Here is a 20,764-nt window from a genome sequence, read left to right as displayed (position 1 = left end):
GGGTTACGAAGCCATAACAACCGAAATTGTTGTGGTATTGTTCTTTTCCAATAGCCTTCGTCTCATAAGACAATTCATGCAAGTTGCAGAAACATTTCACATTCGACTCTTGTCCTTGGCTCCTCATGGCCCAAATATAAACCCATATCCTGATGATGGCTTCAGGGGTAAGCTGATGAAGGTAGACTTCGAAGGTTTTCAGCACTTCGACCAGCATACTATCCAAAGGGAACCGAAGCCCCGCTTTCATAAAACTTCTATAGACAACTACCTCGTCAGCTTTGGGCAGAGGGACATTATTTTCTCCTTTAGCCTGAACAATAGAAATGTCACGAAAATACCTTCCCCTCATGGCATCAATCTATCCTTGTTTGATTGTCGACTTTCCGAAAACAACATGGCTTGGCCTCCAGGGCCGATCTTCGGCATCCTCAGTCTCACTTTCAGCATCAAAGTCTTCACTGTCACTAGAATCCTCAGATATTTCGGCTAATGTTTCATGTGCATTTTTTTCTGCATTAGTCCTCTCCATAGCTTCGTAAAACTCAGACAACACTGGGTCCATAGTCTTCTTCTCACCAGTCATTAGATCAAAACTTGTTGAAATGACGAAGCTCAAGTTCACGACAAAACAAGAGAGTTTAAAATAGCGACTATAGTGTACGTAACTGAAATAGCACAAGAAACACTTTCAATACGAGCTCATATTTATATGCATAGCGCCCCACAGCTTGGTGGGTCCAGCATGTCAGTGTCATTCGCTATTCTAGCGAAGGGAAGATGTTTTTTGAACCTTCGGCTAAAGGCCTTCGTCCAGGTCGCAGCCTAAATTTGTTACAAGGAAGCAAATTAATACTGCGAGGGCCTACTGTTGGGGCCTTCCTCTTCCGAAGGTCCTAAAAACGTGACTAACCATATGTTTTCAGTACGATATAGATTATTACAGGAGTTTTCGGCTCTCAGATAAAAGACCATCTCTAATGGTGAAAGTATAGCCGTGTAAAGGAGCAACCCGAAGGTGATAGGAGTAAGCGCCGAAGTTATTGCCAGAGAGCTTCGGCTTGATATGGTGACGAAGACCAAGGACGTCACCGACTTAAAGGGGGAAATGACCACTTAGTCTGTGATAATTTGTATTACAATCACGAGTAAATGTCAAGGGCATGAATGTAATTTTGTCCGGGCTTTGTCCTGTGCCTATAAATAGATGAACAGTAGCACCGTACTGTTCACGCTCGATTGTAATCGTTCTCGAGCCATTCTCGCTCCCACACCTTATGGCAAGCCAAAGGTATCATTGTGACATGAATATTGTTAATGTTTATTTATATTCAATGAAGATAAATGGATTATGGATATATAACAGACATTATCTCAATTCCTTTGTACTCCTTCGTCTTCTTGTTTATATTCTTATTTATTATACCATAAAATGATGAAGGTGTGTCCTTCATGACTTTCGTCTGAAGATCATTATATCCGAAAAAAGATAATGCTTCGGAGAAAAAATGTCTTTAACCATTAACAATTGTGCTGTTTTGTTTTTGATTTATAACATTTGAGAATAAATGACCAACAAACACCAAACTCGGTGCCACAAATCTTGGCAAGGTCACCATATATGGCGTCGAGGTGCTGTCGTGTAGTGGCGGACACAAATGATAGTTTGGGTAGGCCCAATTATACTGGAATTCGATCAAGATATAAACTATTTCTCAACATGCAAAGAAATATAATTGAAAAAAATTCTCTATATACCATCGGATTTATGCTCATCTCTTTATGTGCTATTGAGTAGTATAAAGGGAATTTTTTATGTGTATAATATGCGGGAAGTGAAAATAATTCGGACGTTGGGAAAGTCGTTCCGTACCCGTGTGCCGTAAAGGCGTAAACCACGTATTGCGAAAACGGCTCACAGTTTCGATGCGATCGAAGCCGGAAGCACAGGTCCGTCAGACCCGATCCGAGCCCCAGATTCCAGCCGAAGCCGACCCCACACATCTCTCCCGGTCCAGGTAGTTACGCGTCCTCTTCCTCCTCGTCGCCTCGCCTCCCAGTCGGCCAGTCGCCACCGCCCGAGAAGCCGAGCCCGCAGCCACCGGATCCCAGCGGGCATCGCCACCCACCCCGCTCTCCATGGTGGCACGCGAGAGCGAGACCTAACCCTACCTTAACCTTACTACCTCACAATGGCCGCCGCGGGGGAGCGCCGCAAGCTTTGTGGCTACCTACGCGCCGTGGTGTCCATCCCCGGCGGGGACGTCGCGGCGGCGGCGTCTATCCTTCCGCTGTCCCCGTGCACGCTCTCCGCGTGCGGGGCCGTGGCCCTTGCGCCGCTCCCCGACGACGTGCGGGCCCAGCCGCGGTGGCCCAGGTCGCGCGCCCCCGGCGTCGTGCGCCTGCTCAGGACGCTCGTGGCGAACCGCTGCGTGGAGGTGGAGGGTACGCTTCTCCGGGTCGTGACCAGGAGGAGGCCTGGGGAAGGGGAAGGGGACGGCGCCGCGGTGGAGGCCAGGGCCGTCGTGCTGCTCGACGTCTACATACCCGTCGCCGCGTGGTCCGGTTGGCAGTTCCCGCGCTCGCGCTCTGCTGCCGCCGCCGTCTTCAAGCATGTTAGGTGCGTCTCTTCCGTCTTTGTGTATCTGTACAGGTGCAATTTTGTCGATCCCATTGCCATTTCGGAGGAATAAGGAACTCCCGCACAACGCAAGGCAACTGGAATAAAATGGAGGAATAAGGAACTCCCGCACAACGCAAGGCAACTGGAATAAGGAAGCCAACGTATTTCTCTCTGACAGAAGTTCCTGATTCCCTCGGCAGTGGCGTGGTTGCCTATGTTTGCTGTCTGTTTTGATCTACTCGTTTTTTCGCTGTCTTGTGCTCGCTGTCTTCCGTGGTGTTTCAGTAGCAATGGAAAAGGGTGAGTGAGCCTGTGTTGTGTTACAAGCATCCCAGTTCAATGGGAAAACAAACACAAAAGACATGAACCAACTGAACAGCTTGATTTAATGGAAAATGCTAACACAACTAACATGACAACGTAATAGACGAACTGAACAGTTTGATTATATAAGTCCATATGACACTCCAAGCTAATGGGTAGAGCACCTTGCATCTCCAAATGTTTCTTCTTCACGTGAGGAATGCCATAGTGCTGTCCTCCATTATGCTTCATAATCTCCATTATGCAGCCTTGTCGTGTTCAAAAAATCCGATGGGCACGATCAACAGGGTACTCACGGAATGCCTTCTCGACCTTGGCCACAATTTGCTCAATATTGTTTAGTGTTCCTCTCTCAAACAACGATTGGATAGCTGAAAAAAACCCAAGGCCTGACACATTAAGATCCGGTGAATTTTGTGTCTGACAAGTTAGCCTAATGTCCCATCCATCAGCTTGGGCAGCGGCTACAAAAGCTGGGTCATTCAATGCAATATGAGTCCTGGCATTATCTTGTGGAATAAATATGGGCATATGTCTTTCCTCCGCTGGCCACTTTGCCTTGATCGCATGCAACACCTTGTTTATAAGGAAGTCACGACTATGTTCTTTCTTTACTGATGTCATTGCCTTTATGATCAAAGTTCCTACAAGCAAATAAAGCAAATTTAGCAAAAATGATTAACTGAAAATGCCAAAATAAACTATGAATGCATTCCATACCTCTGTCCCTACGCTCTTTCTCTTTGCTGGCTCCATATAGGTGAAGGGAAAGATGCCTACTTTACCATTAAATATGCAATTTCCACTTGCATCAAATCTTGGTCGAGTGACCACAACGAACATCACCTTCTCTATAAAGTTTTTGCTTTTAACCTCCCTAGGTGGCATTTCTTCATCTTTCGCAAGATAATACTTTTGGTTTCTTCTAGTCCTGTAGAACCATTTCTCACATATGTACACGACGTTGTACAAGGCCTTGAAGCTAGGACAATTATCTAGGTATTGTGCCTAGAGCATGGACAAGCAGTACCTAACACGAGTCTTCTTGTTCTCATCGGTCAACATCAATTTGAGGTCGTTAATGTGTCTATGGAAATATCCTTCCTTGTAACGGTTATAAAGAGAGGTTTTCTTAACACCCAACGCATTGGCAAGACCCTGGAATGTTGTGTACTCTCTCAAAGGCACATCTTTGCCGCTTCCATGTTTATTTCTATTCTCTTGCGACCACAATTTCTAACAAGCTTTTTGAACACATGCTATTGAAAGGGAAATGTGCCCTTGGGCCATTTCTATAAGTATTTTGGTGATTAGATGTCCAACACATATTGAGTGAGTTCTTATGTGCCAAATGAGTGAGAAGTATGAAATCAAGAACAAGGGTCAAACGTCAACTGGCTGCTCTCGGGAAAAGAGAGAGACAACGTGGCTATAATTCACCGGACTGTCCGGTGAGCCAACGGAGCCAGCGGCCAACGGTCGGCCGCGCGATCAACGCGCGACACGTGGCCCGCGCCAACGGTCGGTTGGGCACACCGGACTGTCTGGTGTGCACCGGACAGTGTCCGGTGCGCCAACCAGTCCCGAGGCCCAACGGTCGGCTGCGCCCGATATGGAAGGAGATCGCGCACCAGACTGCTACAGTGGCTGTCCGGTGGTGCACCGGACTGTCTGGTGCACCACTCGACAGAAGGCAAGAATTGCCTACCAAATTGATGTCCAACGGCTCCTAGCTGCCTTGAGGCTACAAAGAGACCCCTAGGCGCATGGAGCAGGACACTAAGCTTACAAGAAACATCCTAAGACACCTAGACTCTGCATTCACGCAATCAGATCATCGTTCTTGAGAATTGAGCACTGTTCGAGTTGTAAACTCCTTGCGTTGTGTTTGTGTGCTCACTTCTTCACTTGTGTGCGTGGTTGTACTGCGGATTTGAGTCTTGCATGTGTTGCTCTCCCATCCTTACTCTTGTGCTTTCTTTGTGATCATAATTTTGTAAGGGCGAGAGGCTCCAATCTGTGGAGATTCCTCGCAAACGGGAAGAATACTCAAGATAAAAGACTGTGGTATTCAAGTCGATCATTCGATCACTTGAAAGGGGTTGATTGCAACCCTCGTCCATCGGGACGCCACAACGTGGAAGTAGGCAAGTGTTACTTAGCCGAACCACGAGATAAAAATCGCGTGTCTCGTGTGTTGCTTTTCTGTGATTGTTTTGACAAGCTCGCTCCATATCCACTTGGTTACACTAACACTTTAATAATCAAGTTTGTGGCTATTTAGTGTTTGATTTTACAGGATCACCTATTCACCCCCCCTCTAGTTGCTCTCAGCTATCCCACCATAGTCCTGTCCAGAGCGCCATATTCTCTGCACAACTAAACAAGGCACACCAAACTTCTCTGCAACTTCCTTAGAGACTCCATGATGTAATACATGCGGATCTGTCTTCGCCAACAGTTCAAGATAAACAACGACCTTTAAGTCATCTGAGTGGTATTTCCTCTTTTTACCATTGGAATCTACAATAAATAAACAACATGAATAATTGTAGCACGTCTGAATATTGAGCAAGAGCACGTCTGAATATTGAGCAAGAATTGTTGCAAACAGCACGATGACTACAAAACCATAGCCTAAATGCTTAGGGTGTGTTTGGTTTGACTTTTGGCTTTGGTTTTGGCTTTTTCCCCCTAAAAGCCAAACCAAAGGGCTGGATCTAGGAGGCAGCGTTTTCTAAAAGCCGACTTTCTCGTAGTGTAAAACTGAAAGCACCTATGAACTTGCTTTTAGTGGCTTTCAGATGGAATTGTGAAAATATATTTGGAAGATCTTTTAATGATTTTTAGTGGTTTCCACCAAACAATTTTAGTTTTTTGACAGCTCACAGCCCACAACAACTATTTTCACAGCTCACAGGCCAACCAAACAGATCCTTACTCCCTTCTCCGGCAACAACAGCATGACTTTCTTGTCCATTGTTTACTTTTGGCCGTTCCAAGCATTCCTGATATGCCTGAAACCTTGCAAAGGGAGGCTTTTGATATAATACATGTTCCAGGGATGATGCCGCTTATTATTATTATTTCTTTTACATTTTCGAGTTTGGAATTCTAGGGTCACTTTCTGGGTTTTTCCAACAAAGCAATTACGGGCCGGGCATGGCTCATGTTGGGTTTTAGCTCTAGCACACCCAACTTGCTTGGGACTAAAATGCTTTGTTGTTGAAAAAGATCAGTGACCATAGCAGTCCAAACTCCAAATAGTAAAAAAAGTAATAATGAACAACATGGTTTCTGGAACAGGTATTACATGAAAAGCCTAGCTAAAACCCAACATGAGCTAAAACCCAATAGGTGTACATTCGGGCTGCCCGACCCGGCCCAAGCCCGAAAAGGCCCGTATTGTTTGAATTTCGGGCCGGCTCGGCCCGTTTGAATTTCGGGCTGTGCTGGGCCGGCCCACGGCCCGGCTCGTAATTGCTTAAATGTGCCGGGTTTATTTCGTGTGACCCGTGTTGGAATGTGAACCCATGACCCTAAACAGGGTTGGGAGTAGTATTAATAGACTCAGTACATGGGCCAGGCCCATTACAGTGAGGGTGAGATGGTAATTACAAGGGGAAAACCCCAAACCCTAGACGGGTAGTCTAACACTCCCCCGTAGTCGCAACTCTATCCTATACAAATGTTGAGACTGGATCGAAAGTCTAAAAAGACACTCGACGGTAACCCCTTGGTGAAGATGTCGGCGAACTGCAGCGTGGTGGGGACACTGAGAACCCGAACGTCACCGGCAGCGACACGCTCGCGGACGAAGTGCAGGTCGATCTCTACGTGCTTCGTGCGCTGATGCTGCACGGGGTTGGTGGAGAGGTAGACCGCACTGACGTTGTCGCAGTAGACGAGAGTGGCGCGCTGGAGGGGACTGTGGAGCTCGTGGAGGAGCTGGCGCAGCCAGGAGGCCTCTGCCACACCGTTGGCCACGACACGGTACTCGGCCTCAGCGCTGGAGCGAGAGACGACGGGCTGCCGTTTGGCGGCCCAGGAGACGAGATTGGCGCCCAGGAACACGGCGTAACCGGAGGTGGACCGGCGCGTGTCGGGACAGCCAGCCCAGTCAGCGTCGGTGTAGACCACGAGCTCCGACGTCGGGGATGGGCGGAGTAGGAGGCCGTAGTCGAGGGAGCCGCTGAGGTAGCGCAGAATCCGCTTGAGCGCAGTGAGATGGGGCTCCCGCGGAGTGTGCATATGCAGGCACACCTGCTGGACGGCGTAGGCGATGTCGGGCTTGGTCGCTTGGAGAACGTGAGGTACTGGAGCGCGCCGGTGAGGCTCCGGTATGACGTCGCGTCGGCGACCGGAGGCCTGTCGTCCTCAGAGAGCTTCGCCTGAGTGTCGACAGGCGTGGAGCAGGGCTTGCAGTCAGACATGCCAGCCCGCTCCAGGATGTCGATGGCATACTGGCGCTGGTGGAGGAAGAGACCCTGAGGCCGACGTTCGGCGGTGATGCCGAGGAAGTGGTGTAGGGGCCCCAGGTCCTTCATCGCGAACTCCCGCTGAAGGGTGACGATCGTGCGGTGTAGAAGGTCGGCAGTGGATGCCGTGAGCACAATATCGTCGACGTAGAGCAGGAGGTAGACGGTGTCGTCGCCGCGCCGGTAGATGAACAGGGACGTGTCCGACTTGGCCTCGACGAAGCTGATGGAGGCCAGGTAGAAGGCGAAGCGACTGTACCAAGCCCGTGGCGTCTGCTTGAGGCCATACAGGGACCGATTCAGCCGGCAAACCAGATCCGGACGGTCAGCGTCGACGAAGCCGGTGGGCTGGCTGCAGTAGACAGTCTCCGTCAGAGTGCCATGGAGGAAGACATTCTTGACATCAAGCTGATGGATCGCCCAGTCGCGGGAAAGGGCGAGGGAGAGGACGGCGCGAACAGTGGCGAACTTGACGACAGGGCTGAAGGTCTCGTCGTAGTCCACTCCGGGGCGCTGGGTGAAGCCCCGAAGGACCCAACGGGCCTTGTAGCGGTCGAGGGAGCCGTCCGAGGTCAGCTTGTGGCGAAATAGCCACTTGCCGGTGACCACGTTGGTGCCTGGTGGACGCGGCACCAGGTCCCAGATGTGGTTGGCCAAGAGGGCCGCGTACTCCTCCTCCATAGCACGACGCCAATGTGGGTCAGCGAGGGCAGTGCGAACGAAGGAGGGCACCGGGGAAGCATCAGGTGGAGTGGTAGACGTAGCAGCTGCCAGGATCAGCCGGTCGACGGGGCGGAGAACGCCAGCAGCGCGCCGAGTCACCATCGGGTGGACGTGCCCGGGGTCGCGGTGGATGGCGACCGGGTGGTAAACGGACGACTCGGAGCGAACCGCCGGAACGTCGAGAGCGGCGGGTGTGGCCGGCTCGCGGCGGTGATAGACGACGGTGGGGTCGGCGAAACGGGGCGCGCTCCTCGACGGGCCCGAGTCGGGGGGCGCCGAGGTAGTGGCGTGGCCACGGCGATGGTAGACGAGTGCGGGGTTGGCGAAGCGAGACGGGGTCGACGGGGCCGCGCGTGGCGCAGGCGGGGTCGACGGGGCCGCGCGTGGCGCAGGCAGGATCGACGGGGCCGCGCGTGGCGCAGGCGGGGTCGACGGGGCCGCGCGTGGCGCGGAGGAGGTCGTCGTGGCCGCACGAGGAGCAGGTAACGGCGCAAGACGGGGAGCCGGAGGTGGGGGAGGAATCGGATCGGACTCGAGGAGGGAGTCAAGATCGGTGGGTGGGGTGGAGCCAGCAAGGGGAAACACATCTTCGTCGAAGATGACATGACGAGAGATGATGATGCGGTGGGAGGTGAGGTCCAGACACCAGTACCCCTTGTGGTCAGGAGAGTAGCCAAGGAATAGACAGCGGGTGGAGCGAGGAGAAAGCTTATGTGGAGCGGTAGCGGAAGTGTTAGGGTAGCAGGCACAGCCGAACACGCGAAGGTGGTCATAGGAAGGGGCTGTGCCGTATAGGGCGAAGTGAGGGGTAGGGTGGCGCACCGCCTTCGAGGGAAGACGGTTGAGGAGGTGGGTGGCAGTGTGCAGGGCCTCTGCCCAGTAGCTGGCAGGGAGAGACGCCTGGAAGAGGAGGCAGCGGAGCATATTGGTGGTGGTGCGGATCATGCGTTCGGCTCGGCCGTTCTGTGCAGAGGTGTAGGGGCACGAGAGACGCAACTGGACGCCATGAGTGAGGAAGAAAGAGCGAGAGGCGTTGTTATCGAACTCGCGGCCATTGTCACACTGCAGAGCACGGACCGGGCGACGAAACTGAGTGGAAACCCAGGTGAAGAAGTGTGTGAGGGTGGTGAATGTGTCCGACTTCAACCGAAGCGGGAAGGTCCAGAGAAAATGGGAAAATCATCCAAAATCACCAAATAGTATTTATAACCAGAAAGACTGAGTACATGGGAGGTCCAAAGATCACAGTGAACCAGGTCAAAAGCCTGCTCAGCCCGAGAAGAGGAAGTAGTAAATGGGAGACGAGTGTGTCGACCTAACTGACAAGCATGACAGAGGCCCTCAAAATGTCCCCTACTACATGAAGGATCTAGACTACTGGTAATTTTGGTCAAGACGTCGGGTCCAGGATGGCCGAGACGACGATGCCAAGTGGTGGAGGAGGTGGTGGAGACCAGGACGGGAGGTGGAGATACGCCGGCTGTGGAGGGCTGGAGCGTGTAGAGCGGTCCCGAGCTGTCACAGCGGGCGAGAGGGGTCCTGGTGGCCAGATCCTTCACAGAAAAACCAGAGGGGTCAAACTCAATGGAACAGGAGTTGTCAGTGGTGAAACGACAGACAGAAAGGAGATTGTGAGTGATGTGGGGAGCTACGAGAACATCGTTGAGGTAAAACGGTCCAAGGAGAACCGCGACACCTACTGAGGTGACGGGCAGAGTGGAACCGTTTCCAACGACGATCGAGGATGGGTCAGAGGAAAGGGGGGAATGAGAGCGGGAGATCATGCCTGCAGTGGGAGTGGTATGGTAGGAGGCACCGGAGTCGATCACCCAGTCGGAGGAGGGAGGGGTCATCGCCATGGTGCTGAAAGCAGCAGCGAGGGAGGCGTTGTCCCAACCTCCAGCCGGCGGGGACCAAGTCGTCGAGGTGGGGGTCCCCGGGGGCAGGAGCGTGGGCGGAGCCTGGGGCACGACGGGCACACCGTACGAAGGTGGCGGGGGCATGCCGTAGTGAGGTGCAGTCAGGAGGGCCGGCGCCGAGGGACGGGGGGCACTCGGTGCCTGGCCTGGCCACATGGCGATGGTCCCGGTCCAGGGGTTGTAGAAGGACGGCCACGCGTGGCCGCCACCCTGCCGGAGGGACCACCACGAGAGGATCCGCCACCCCCACGGCCGCCCTTGCGGGAGCGACGACCTCCGTCTGTCGCGGAAGTCGGACGAGGGGCCGCTGGGACGGCGGGTGGAGGGCGGGTAGGAGCCCCGGTCGACGGAGGACGGGTGGCCTGGCCCCCCGAGGGCGGCTGGCCGCTGGTAGGAGCGCTGTAGAGAGCCGAGGCAGGAGTGGGCGCCTCATTCGCCATGGTGAGCTCTTCGAGGAGAAGCTCGTTCCGCACGGCGTGGAAGGTGGGGAAGGGCACGCTCCTCTTGATGAGAGCCTTCAGGTGGCCGTAGCGGGGGCTGAGGCCACGTAGGAGGTTCAGCACCAGGGTACGATCAGCGACTGGCTCGCCGAGATCGCGGAGAGAGTCAGCCAGGCCCTTCATCTGGCGGCAGTATTCTCCCACGGAGAGGCCCCCCTGAGAGAATAGGTGGAACTGGGCGTCGAGGTGGAGCGCCCGAGCATCCCGATTCCCGAGGAACTGATCCTCGAGAGCGAGCCACGCCTGGCGCGCAGTGTCCGCCTGGTCCTGGAGCTCAACGATGATGGTGCCGTGGAGCCACGAGAGGACAACGCTGTCCATGAGGCACCAGGAGCGAGGCGGCGGAGCGTCGTGGTCGACGAGGACGTGATCGTCGAGGACGAAACGCCACAGCGTGAGAAGGACCTGTCCTCGCCAACGAGGGTAGTGGGAAGACGCCGGATCCAACACCACAGACACGAGGGCCCGGATGTTGTGCAGTCCAGCGGCTTGAGCGTGGAGAGCAGCGATGAGGTCAGCGTCGAGATCAGAGGTGAGGGGGTCCTCCGGGGGTTCCACAGGGGCGACCGGCGGGCGACCGAGGAGGCGCTGCGTGGTGGCCATCTGGGTGGTCAGAGCGGCACCCAGGGCACGCTCTCGCTCCAGGGCGAGGGAGGCGGCGCGCTCGCGCTCCCGCGAGGCCGTCACTGCGGCCTGGATCGTAGCGAGGGTGCCGACGAGCGGGGAGTCGGTGGCGGGGAGTACGGAGGGCGCGACGGTGTGGCTTCAGGTTGGGGAAGCGAAGGCGGGAAAACCCGGCGGGGAGCCGCGGCACAGGGGCAACGTGGAAGCGACGTGGAGTGGCCCGAGGCCGGCGATGTAGGGGGCCCCTCCATGGGTGAGCTCGCTGCTGATTGCAGCAGGGGCAATGGGGGGGGTGCCTGGCGGGGCTGGTGGTGCCCATGGCGGCCAGCATGGCCGCAGTGGTGGCGACGTTGTCCGCGTCCATCGGGGCGATGGCGCAGCAGGGGGGTGACAGTCGCGGTCGGCTTGGCGGCGGCGTCCGAGCGGGGACGCGTCTGGGCGGCGCAGCACTGCTGCACGATCTGCACGGACGTCGGGCCGGAGACGGGTTCCTGGCGGCGGGGTCGTGCAGTCGGCGCAGGGTGCGGACGTCGGGGCGGCGCAGGTGAACGGCGCGGCGGCGTTCCTGGCGGCTTGGCCGCGGCGCACGGCGTCAGCGCGGTCGGGTCGAGCGGCGACGGCCCGCGGCGACGGGACTGGGCGGCTCGCCTGCGCGCGGCGGCGAGCAGGGCGCGCCGGGCGGGAGTGGCTCGGCCGCTTGCAGGCTTGCAAGCGCGAGCGAGAGAGGAAACAGAGGGAGGAGAGATGGCGGCGGCGGCCTGGGAGAGGCACGCGCGCACGGCTGGGAGGCTGGGGAGGGAGGCCGGGCGGCTGGAGCCGGCGGCGGCTGGGAGGGACCGACGGCTGTGGCGGCGGCTGGAAACAGAGAAAGGAAAAAAACCCTAAACCTAGCTCTGTGATACCATGTTGGAATGTGAACCCATGACCCTAAACAGGGTTGGGAGTAGTATTAATAGACTCAGTATATGGGCCAGGCCCATTACAGTGAGGGTGAGATGGTAATTACAAGGGGAAAACCCCAAACCCTAGACGGGTAGTCTAACAATCCGAAATTATAAAAGCCCGAAATTCACATTAGGGCCCGAAATTCAATTTTTGGCCCGAAATTCAGTTTTTGGCCCGAAATTCACATCAGGGCCCGAAATTCACATCAGAGCCGGAAATTCAAAACAAATTTAATAAAACAAATAAAAGATAAGACAAATAAATTTGACCAAAAGCAAACTTAATATTTGTATTAAGTTACTAGAGCTATGCAATGACTACCTCGTTTACAAATCATTTTGTTAGAAAGAAAAAGAGTATAATCAGCTCTATATAAAGTTCGTAAGTTCAGTTCATTATCTAATGTTCATAACAAAAATAAAATTACATCACATACTCTAATTCAAAGCTACAAAAAAACATCTAACTAACATTATCTATAGCTTTGTGTTCTTTATCAAGTACATGAAAGTGTCGAATGAAGTGTGATTTTAATAAATATATGGGCCTTTTCGTGCCTCTATATGGGCCATTTTGTGACTGCCTTAAACGGGCCGTGCTCGTGCCCGCCCATGGGCCGCGACCTCGGCCCAAACCCGGCCCGGCACTAAAATATTTCGTGCCGTGCTGTGCCTGGCCCGTACTTTTTTTTCCGTGCTTCGGGCCGGCCCATCAGGCCCGGCCCAAATGTACTGGTCAACTGTATAGCATGATCTTGGTCTAGAAGGGAGCAGCACCGGAACTCGATTCACATACAAGTAGACCTATATATGGAAGGGATAGCAATGGTGCCCAATTCACTGCTGTCCCAGTGGGGTTGGGAAGGAGTGAGGGAGGAGGCATCTAGTGAGGACGGTAGATTAGGGAATGAGGAGAGAGGGGAGGGGTTGCTTTATTGGCTATTGAGTTGATTGGCTCTACTGAGTTATTGGGCTGACTGCTAGTAGTTATTGTGGCATATTAATGCTCGTACTTTCCTCGTAATCCCTATTGTGGATGTACTCTCCTTTACATATGTTTGTGCCATGCATTATTTAATTTTCAAAAACATATTAAAATGTATCAATATCAACATACTAGTGTTTTGGAACACTGGCTATTTTTTTCCATGTTAGGTCCCTATTCGAATTTCCCATCCAACCATGCATATTATGTGAATTTGAGCAAAACTGCAGTTATAGAGTTTGTTAATTTTTTAATTCATTGTTTCAAAAAATGTGGTTTTTATCCTGCTTTAGAGACCTAAATCACCTAATATATTTCAATCCGGAGAGCCAGGCAATGTGACAGCTGTTCATTATGTCAGTAATATTTCCTGTGTTGTTGTCAACCTTCCTCAGAGGTTAAGCCTTTTTTTGAATGGCAGGTGCAACTGGGATGCTAGGAAAGCGTTGCTTGATTTTGATTGGGCTTCTCATGACAATACACACTGTGATGACCAATCCGTTTGGAGATGCACTGATTGTCACGTGCTTGATTGCGAGGACCATAAGATAGCATCGATATCAAATAAAGAAAAGTCATTTGACCTGCACGAAATCTTCAAGACACTCCCTGGTGTTAGGATGGAGAAGAACATGCAGGTAGCAAGAATAACACCAGACGAAAGAGCACTGGAACTGGGTATTTGGTCCGTCCCTGATGATGTATTGCATAAAGTACTAATTCTACTCAAACCCAGAGATTTGGTAAGAGTGGCAGCAACTTGTCATCATCTAAGGACTCTTGCTGCCACTGTTATGCCTTGCATGAAGCTTAAGCTCTTCCCCCATCAAGAGGCTGCTGTTGAATGGATGTTGAAGCGAGAGCAGAACGTGCATGTCCTAGCACATCCTTTGTACAAGGATTTCTGCACTGAGGATGGTTTCCCATTCTACATAAATGTTATCTCTGCTGAAATATCTACCGGTGATGCTCCAACAATAAATGATTTCTGTGGAGGTCTGTTTTGTGATGAACCTGGCCTAGGGAAGACAGTAACCACACTATCTCTGATTCTGAAAACCCACGGAACAATGGCGTACCCTCCACAAGGGGTAGATGTGAGTTGGTGCATGCATAAGCCTGATAAAAAATGCGGTTACTATGAATTAAGTCCCAGCTTTTCTTCTAATAGAAACAGCTCGTCTGTGTCAAAAAAGCTTTTGGGAGAGGATGTGATAGCAGATTGTCCAAGTCCAGATGATTCTGTCTGCAGTACCAGATCTTCAAGAAAGAGAGGTAGGTTACTGAGCCCTGATCCAACCAAGGTAATGTTGCATGCTGCGATTGAGAATTCCCCATCATCATCAAACAGCAAAGTGCAACCAATGCCAGCTATGCATATACTGAAGTTCACTAAAAACTCGAGACAAGTTAGGAAAAACCCCATGGATGCATACAGCGACGTTTCAGTTGGCAATAAAAGGAAGATTGACACCACCTCTGAGGTAAGTGAGACCTGGGTTCAGTGTGATGCTTGTAGAAAGTGGCGAAGGGTATCTGATGGAACAGTTCTTGATTCTACCACAGTGTGGTTTTGCACTATGAACCCTGATCCTACACGACAGAAATGCACTGCCCCAGAGGAATCCTGGGATTTTAAGAGAAAGATAACCTATTTGCCAGGATTTTACAAGAAAAATTCTTTGCCTGGAAATGAGGAAAACGTATCATTTTTCACAAACATATTGAAAGATTATGTTACTATGATCAATTCAGAAACCAAGAAGGCTTTGTTATGGTTAGCAAAACTTTCTCCTACAAAACTTCTTGAGATGGAGTTTGTTGGTTTGACTCGCCCAGTTCTAGATACACGTGCAACTACAGGCAAGGGTGCCCATCCATATTACAAGATATTCCAAGCATTTGGCCTTGTGAGAAAGATTGAGAAAGGTATGACTCGCTGGTACTATCCCTCTATGCTTGATGATTTAGCTTTTGATTCAGCTGCACTTGGAGCTGCTCTTGAAAACCCACTGGATTCAACTAGATTTTATTTATCTACAGCCACCTTGATAGTGGTGCCTGCTAACCTAATTGATCACTGGACAACACAGATACAACGCCATGTGTCCTCGGATACCCTTAATGTCTTTGTGTGGGGAGACCACAAGAAGCCATCTGCTCACAACCTTGCTTGGGACTATGACATTGTCATAACCACATTCAGCAGGCTAAGTGCAGAATGGGGTCCACAGAAGAGAAGTCCACTAAAGCAGATCCATTGGTTCAGGGTTATACTGGATGAAGGGCATACACTAGGTTCCAGCCTTGCCCTGACAAACAAGTTACAGATGGCTGTCGCTTTGGTTGCATCAAATAGGTGGATATTAACTGGTACACCTACACCAAACACACCAACTAGTCAGGTTGCTCATCTTCACCTCATGCTTAAGTTTCTTCATGATGAAACTTATGGTCAGAATTACCAGTCATGGGACTCTGGGATCCATAGGCCTTTTGAGGCGCAAATGGAAGAGGGGCGTGTTCGTCTTGTGCAGCTGCTTCAGAGAACAATGATCAGTGCAAGAAAAGCGGATCTGAAAACTATTCCTCCTTGCATAAAGAAGATAACCTTCCTAGACTTCAATGAGGGGCATGCAAAAAGTTACAATGAACTGGTGGTTACTATACGCCGAAATATACTGATGGCGGATTGGAATGACCCTTCTCATGTAGAATCCCTTCTTAACCCCAAGCAGTGGAAATTTCGTGCTGCTACTTTGAAGAATGTCCGTTTGTCTTGCTGTGTTGCCGGGCATATCAAAGTAGCTGAGGCAGGTCAGGATATACAGGAAACAATGGATGAATTGGTGCAACAGGGCCTTGATCCTTCTTCAGATGAATATCAGTTGATAAGATATTCTCTTTTAAACGGTGCCAGTTGTTTCAGGTACAGGAGCTTTTGTAATAAGATCATATTAATTATCAATCACAGTATTTCCCTTATTCAAATGTTCGCATTGCTTTCAGGTGTAGCGTTTGGTGTCGCTTGCCTGTGATCACACCCTGTCGACATCTTTTGTGCCTTGACTGTGTAGCTCTTGATAGTGAAAAATGCACATTACCAGGTTGTGGATATCATTATGAGATGCAGTCTCCTGAGACTCGTGCAAGGCCAGAAAATCCAAACCCAAAGTGGCCAGTGCCTAAGGATCTAATTGAATTGCAACCTTCATATAAGCAGGTACGTGCTTGTGCTATCTTGTCCATTTTTATCCCCTTTGTGTGCTATTGAAAATAAATTTTCTGAAATTTTGCAATTTCCTTAGGATGATTGGGATCCCGATTGGCAATCAACATCTAGCAGCAAAGTTGCTTACATGATTGAGAAGCTAAGAAGTCTGCGAGAAGCACACATGAATCATGGGAATAACATAACCAACAGTGTTGGTCATTCTAATACACTATCTTATCAACCACAGGCAATGCTGGACAAAGTTATAATTTTTTCTCAGTTTCTAGAGCATATTCACGTGATTGAACAGCAGGTTTGTTTGAAATACTTATACCGCTGGTCTTAATAAATATGTGAAATATTAGTTGACCATTGGTCTCTTTTCTGCTCAGCTGACTATTGCTGGAATAATATATTCGGGAATGTATAGTCCAATGCCTCTAGCTAGTAAGGTATGTTTTATTATCTGTGGTGTTTAATCTGCAAAGTATACTCAAGCTTGGTGAATTATGTTGACTTAATGCTGTCAGTATTTGTAGAAGTGAACCAAACCCTTGTCTGTTCCTGTTTTCAGCTTTTTTGTTCACCAGATCTTATATTTCCCTATCTTTTTTTTTTCAAAAAGCGCAGGAGAACTGCACCCTCATATATTAAAGAATATAAGGGTCAAAAAGGACCCAGATACAATGCACTCCATAATCTTTATGGAGGCTAGAAACAGGCATACACAAAACAATCTATAGGGACCAATACAAAACCACTCACACCAGAGCAACCCCTAGGGGTTAGTGTTAGAGTACCCATTTAGGGTTTGGGTTTAGCCCGTGTAATTACCCTCTCACCCCTGTGTAATGGGCCAGACCCAGCTAACGCAGTCTATTAATACAACACCCAACCCTGTGTTAGGGTTAGGGTTTCTCACATGGTATAGAGCTAGTTTCAATTTCAGTTTTCTCTCCCCCCTCCCACCTCCCCCAGCCGTCGCCGACATCTCTTCTCCCTGCCATCGTCGCCTGTCCTTTGCCGCGCTCCCCTGGTCGCACCGAACCACGTCGCCGACCTGCTCTCTGCTCGCGAGTCGCGCCATCTGTCCACGCCACCGGATCCCGTCGGTTCCCACCGCCCAACCTTCCCTGGCCAGATTCGACCGCCCTCTCCATCCCCTTCTCGGACCTCAGCCGTCGGGAGCCGCCTGGTCGCGGGCCTCATCCACCGCCACCGTCACAGGCCCGCCTGACCCCAGCCTCCGTCTTCACTCCCCAGCCTTGTCACCGGCCTCCTCCCCGCGATGGACTCCTCCGACCATCCTCGACCCCACTGTGGCCAGCACCATCGCCACGGCCAGCGCAGTCGCCGCGGCACGCACCACCTCCGCACTTGGTCCCCTCGCGGTCAGTGTGGATGCTGCCGCGACCAGCGCACGTGCTGCCGGTCTCCTCCTTCCAGGCTCGGCCTCCCGGGCTACCCGACGTGCATGGGTGCTCCTGCCATAGCCGTGTGAGCGGGCCCTATCTCGCTGGCACGCTTCTGTCGACAACCGCCCCTGGCTTCCCCACCACGCGCCCGCTTGTTGCAGACGCCACTTGGGCTCCCCCGACGCCCTCCACCGACTCCGCGCTGGTCACCGCCATCGCCACCATCCAAGCCGTCGTGGCTGCCTCGCAGGAGTGCGAGCGCGCCGCGTCCCTCGCCCTGGAGCAAGAGCGTGCCATCGGCGCCGCCCTGACCACCCAGATGGCCACTGCACAACGCCTCACTCTCGGCCATCCTCCGGTCGCCCATGAGGCTCCTCCGGTCACTCCTAAGGCCCCCTCGCCTCTGGACTCGACGTCGACCACATCGCCGCTCTCCACGCTCAGGCCGCCACGATGCATAACATTCGGTCCCTCGTGTCCGTTGTGTTGGACCCGACGTCCTCCCACTACCCTCGTTGGCGGGATTAGGTCCTTCTCACGCTTTGGTGGTACGCTCTCGCCGACCATGTCGCGACCATGTCCTCGACGACCTCGTCGCCCCGCCGTCTCCATCGTGGTACCTGATGGACAACATGGTCCTCTCGTGGCTCCACGACACCATCACCGTTGAGCTATAGGACATCATCCGTGACCAGGCGGATACTGCTCGACAAGCGTGGCTCGCTCTCGAGGAACAGTTCATCGGGAACCGGGAAGCTCGGGCACTCCACCTCGCCGCCCAGTTTCACCAGTTCTCTTAGGGGGACCTCTCCGTGGGAGAATACTGCTGCCAAATGAAGGGCATGGCGGACTCTTCTCGACCTCGGCGAGCCCATCGTCGACCGTACCCTGGTGCTAAACCTTCTGCGTGACCTCAGCCCTAGCTACAGCCACCTGAAGGCTCTCATCAAGAGGACTGTACCCTTCCCCACCTTCTACGTCGTTCGCAACGAGCTTCTCCTCGAGGAGCTCACTATGGAGACTGAGGCCTCTGCTCCAGTGCCACCCCTCTATAGTGCTCCTACCGATGGTTAGGCACCATCGGGGGGCCTGGCCCCTCGCCCTCTGTTGACTAGGGATGCCACCCGTACTCCACCCGCTGCCCCTGCGGCCCCTCGTCCAACTTCTGACGTCGACGGAGGTTGTCGTCCCTGCAAGGGCGACCGCGAGAACGGTGGTTCCACTCGAGGTGGTCCCTTCGACCGGGGTGCCGGCCAGGCATGGCCATCATTCTACAACCTCTGGACCGGGACCATCGTCATGTGGCTAGACCAAGCTCCGAGTGCCTCCCGCTCTCCTGCGTAGGCTCTCCTGATCGCGCCTCCCTACGGCGTGCCACCAACGACTCCGCCACCGCCCCAGCTCCCGCCATCGGGGACCACAACCTTGATGCCTTGGTCCCCGCTGGCTGGAGGATGGGACCCTGCCTCCCTCGCTGCTGCCTTCAGCACCATGGCGATGACCCCACCCTCCTTCGACTGGGTGGTTGACTCCAGTGCTTCCTACCACACCACTCCCACTGCAGGCATGCTCTCTCGGTCCCATCCCATCCCATCCATTCCTCCCACCCCTCCTCGATCGTCGTTGGAAACAGTACCACTCTGCCAGTCACCTCAATAGGTGCCTCAGTTCTCCCTGGGTCGTTCTATCTCAACGACGTTCTCATAGCCCCTCATATCTATCATAATCTTATTTCTGTTCGTCGGTTCACCACCGATAACTCTTGTTCCATTGAGTTTGACCCCTCTGGTTTTTCTATGAAGGATCTGGCCACCAAGACCCCTCTCGTCCGCTGTGACAGCTCGGGGCCCCTCTACACGCTCTAGCCTTCCTCCACCGGCGAGTCTCCATCACATAGGACACATAGGCGTGTTAGTATCCTATGTGTCCAGGAGACAAAATGGAAGGGGCAAAAAGCGAAGGAGGTGGAGAACACTGGTTTCAAACTTGGGTATTCAGGAACAGTGTCAAACAAAAATGGAGTAGGTATCCTGATTGGTAAGACCCTCAAGGATGGAGTGGTGGACATCAAAAGGCTGGGAGATAGGATTATCATAGTCAAACTAGTTTTGGGATGTAGTCTTGAACATTATAAGTGCATATGCCCCTCAGGTTGGTCTCAGTGAGAGCGAGAAGAGGAAGTTCTGGGAAGACTTAGATGGCATGGTCAGAGCAGTACCCACCAATGAGAAGCTTTTCGTAGGAGGAGATCTCAATGGTCATGTAGGTTCAATAAATGCAGGTTATGAGCTAGCTCATGGAGGTTTCGGGTATGGTAGTAGGAATCAAGGAGAGGATATTTTGGACTTTGCTCTAGCCTACAACCTAGGGATAGCCAACACTTTCTTCAGAAAGAGAGATTCTCATTTGGTGACTTTTAGCAGTAGTGGCCATCATTCGAGCTAGATCGACTTCGTGCTCACAAGGAGAGAAGATAAACAAGCTTGTTTGGATTGTAAGGTGATACCTGGAGAGAGTATTGTGCCCTAACATAATCTTGTGTGGCTGACTTCCGTTTTGGATCAGTACCCACAGGGATAAACAAGCCAAAATTGCGAGGATGAAGTGGTGGAAACTCAAAGGGAAGACATTCGAAGTTTTTAGGGAAATGGTTTTTGTGGAGGGCATTTGGTCCGAAGAAGAAGATGCAAACATGTGGGTGAAGATGGCAACTTGTATTAGGAAGATGGCGTCAAAGGTGGATACTTGGTGGTGGACCGAGGATGTTCAAAAGGCAATAAAGGAGAAGAAAAAATGTTATAGGACCTTGTTCTATGACAGAAGCACAGTCAACATAGAGAGGTATAAGGTGGCAAAGAAGACTGCAAAGCGAGCTGTGAGTGAGGCAAAGGGTCGAGCCTATGATGATCTTTAGGCCGTCTGCAGCAGTCTACCCAAAGTTTACCCAAAAGCACTGTTCTGCACTGTAGAGTGTATTGTTCGCAGAGTGGAGTTTGAATATGGGTATAGGTATGG

At 52.1% G+C, this 20,764-nt stretch overlaps 1 protein-coding gene across 6 annotated transcripts in view; it reads left to right on the top strand.

The window, feature by feature from the left end:
• The first annotated feature begins 1,875 nt into the window (after positions 1–1,875).
• Positions 1,876–20,764, top strand: part of LOC103652266 (F-box protein At3g54460) — a 44,857-nt gene continuing 25,968 nt past the window's right edge. For 3 of the 6 annotated variants that reach the window (XR_002268110.3, XM_020550358.3, XM_020550359.3), the window contains exons 1-5: positions 1,945–2,620; positions 13,542–16,049; positions 16,130–16,343; positions 16,429–16,647; positions 16,727–16,786. Coding sequence is in view for 5 of the 6 variants with exons in the window: in XM_020550358.3 (XP_020405947.1) it covers positions 2,193–2,620; positions 13,542–16,049; positions 16,130–16,343; positions 16,429–16,647; positions 16,727–16,786 (3,429 nt within the window). In the remaining variant the exon portion in view is untranslated. Of the gene's footprint in view, positions 2,621–13,541; positions 16,050–16,129; positions 16,344–16,428; positions 16,648–16,726; positions 16,787–20,764 lie in introns of all 6 variants that reach the window. The other 3 variants (XM_020550357.3, XM_020550355.3, XM_020550356.3) reach the window with 3 other exon arrangements.

The sequence above is a fragment of the Zea mays genome, chromosome 3 (assembly GCF_902167145.1).
Source record: "Zea mays cultivar B73 chromosome 3, Zm-B73-REFERENCE-NAM-5.0, whole genome shotgun sequence".
In the NCBI taxonomy this organism is placed as follows: Eukaryota; Viridiplantae; Streptophyta; class Magnoliopsida; order Poales; family Poaceae; genus Zea; species Zea mays.
The sequence above is the reverse complement of the archived record's forward strand: the minus strand, read 5'-3'. Positions and strand labels throughout refer to the sequence as shown.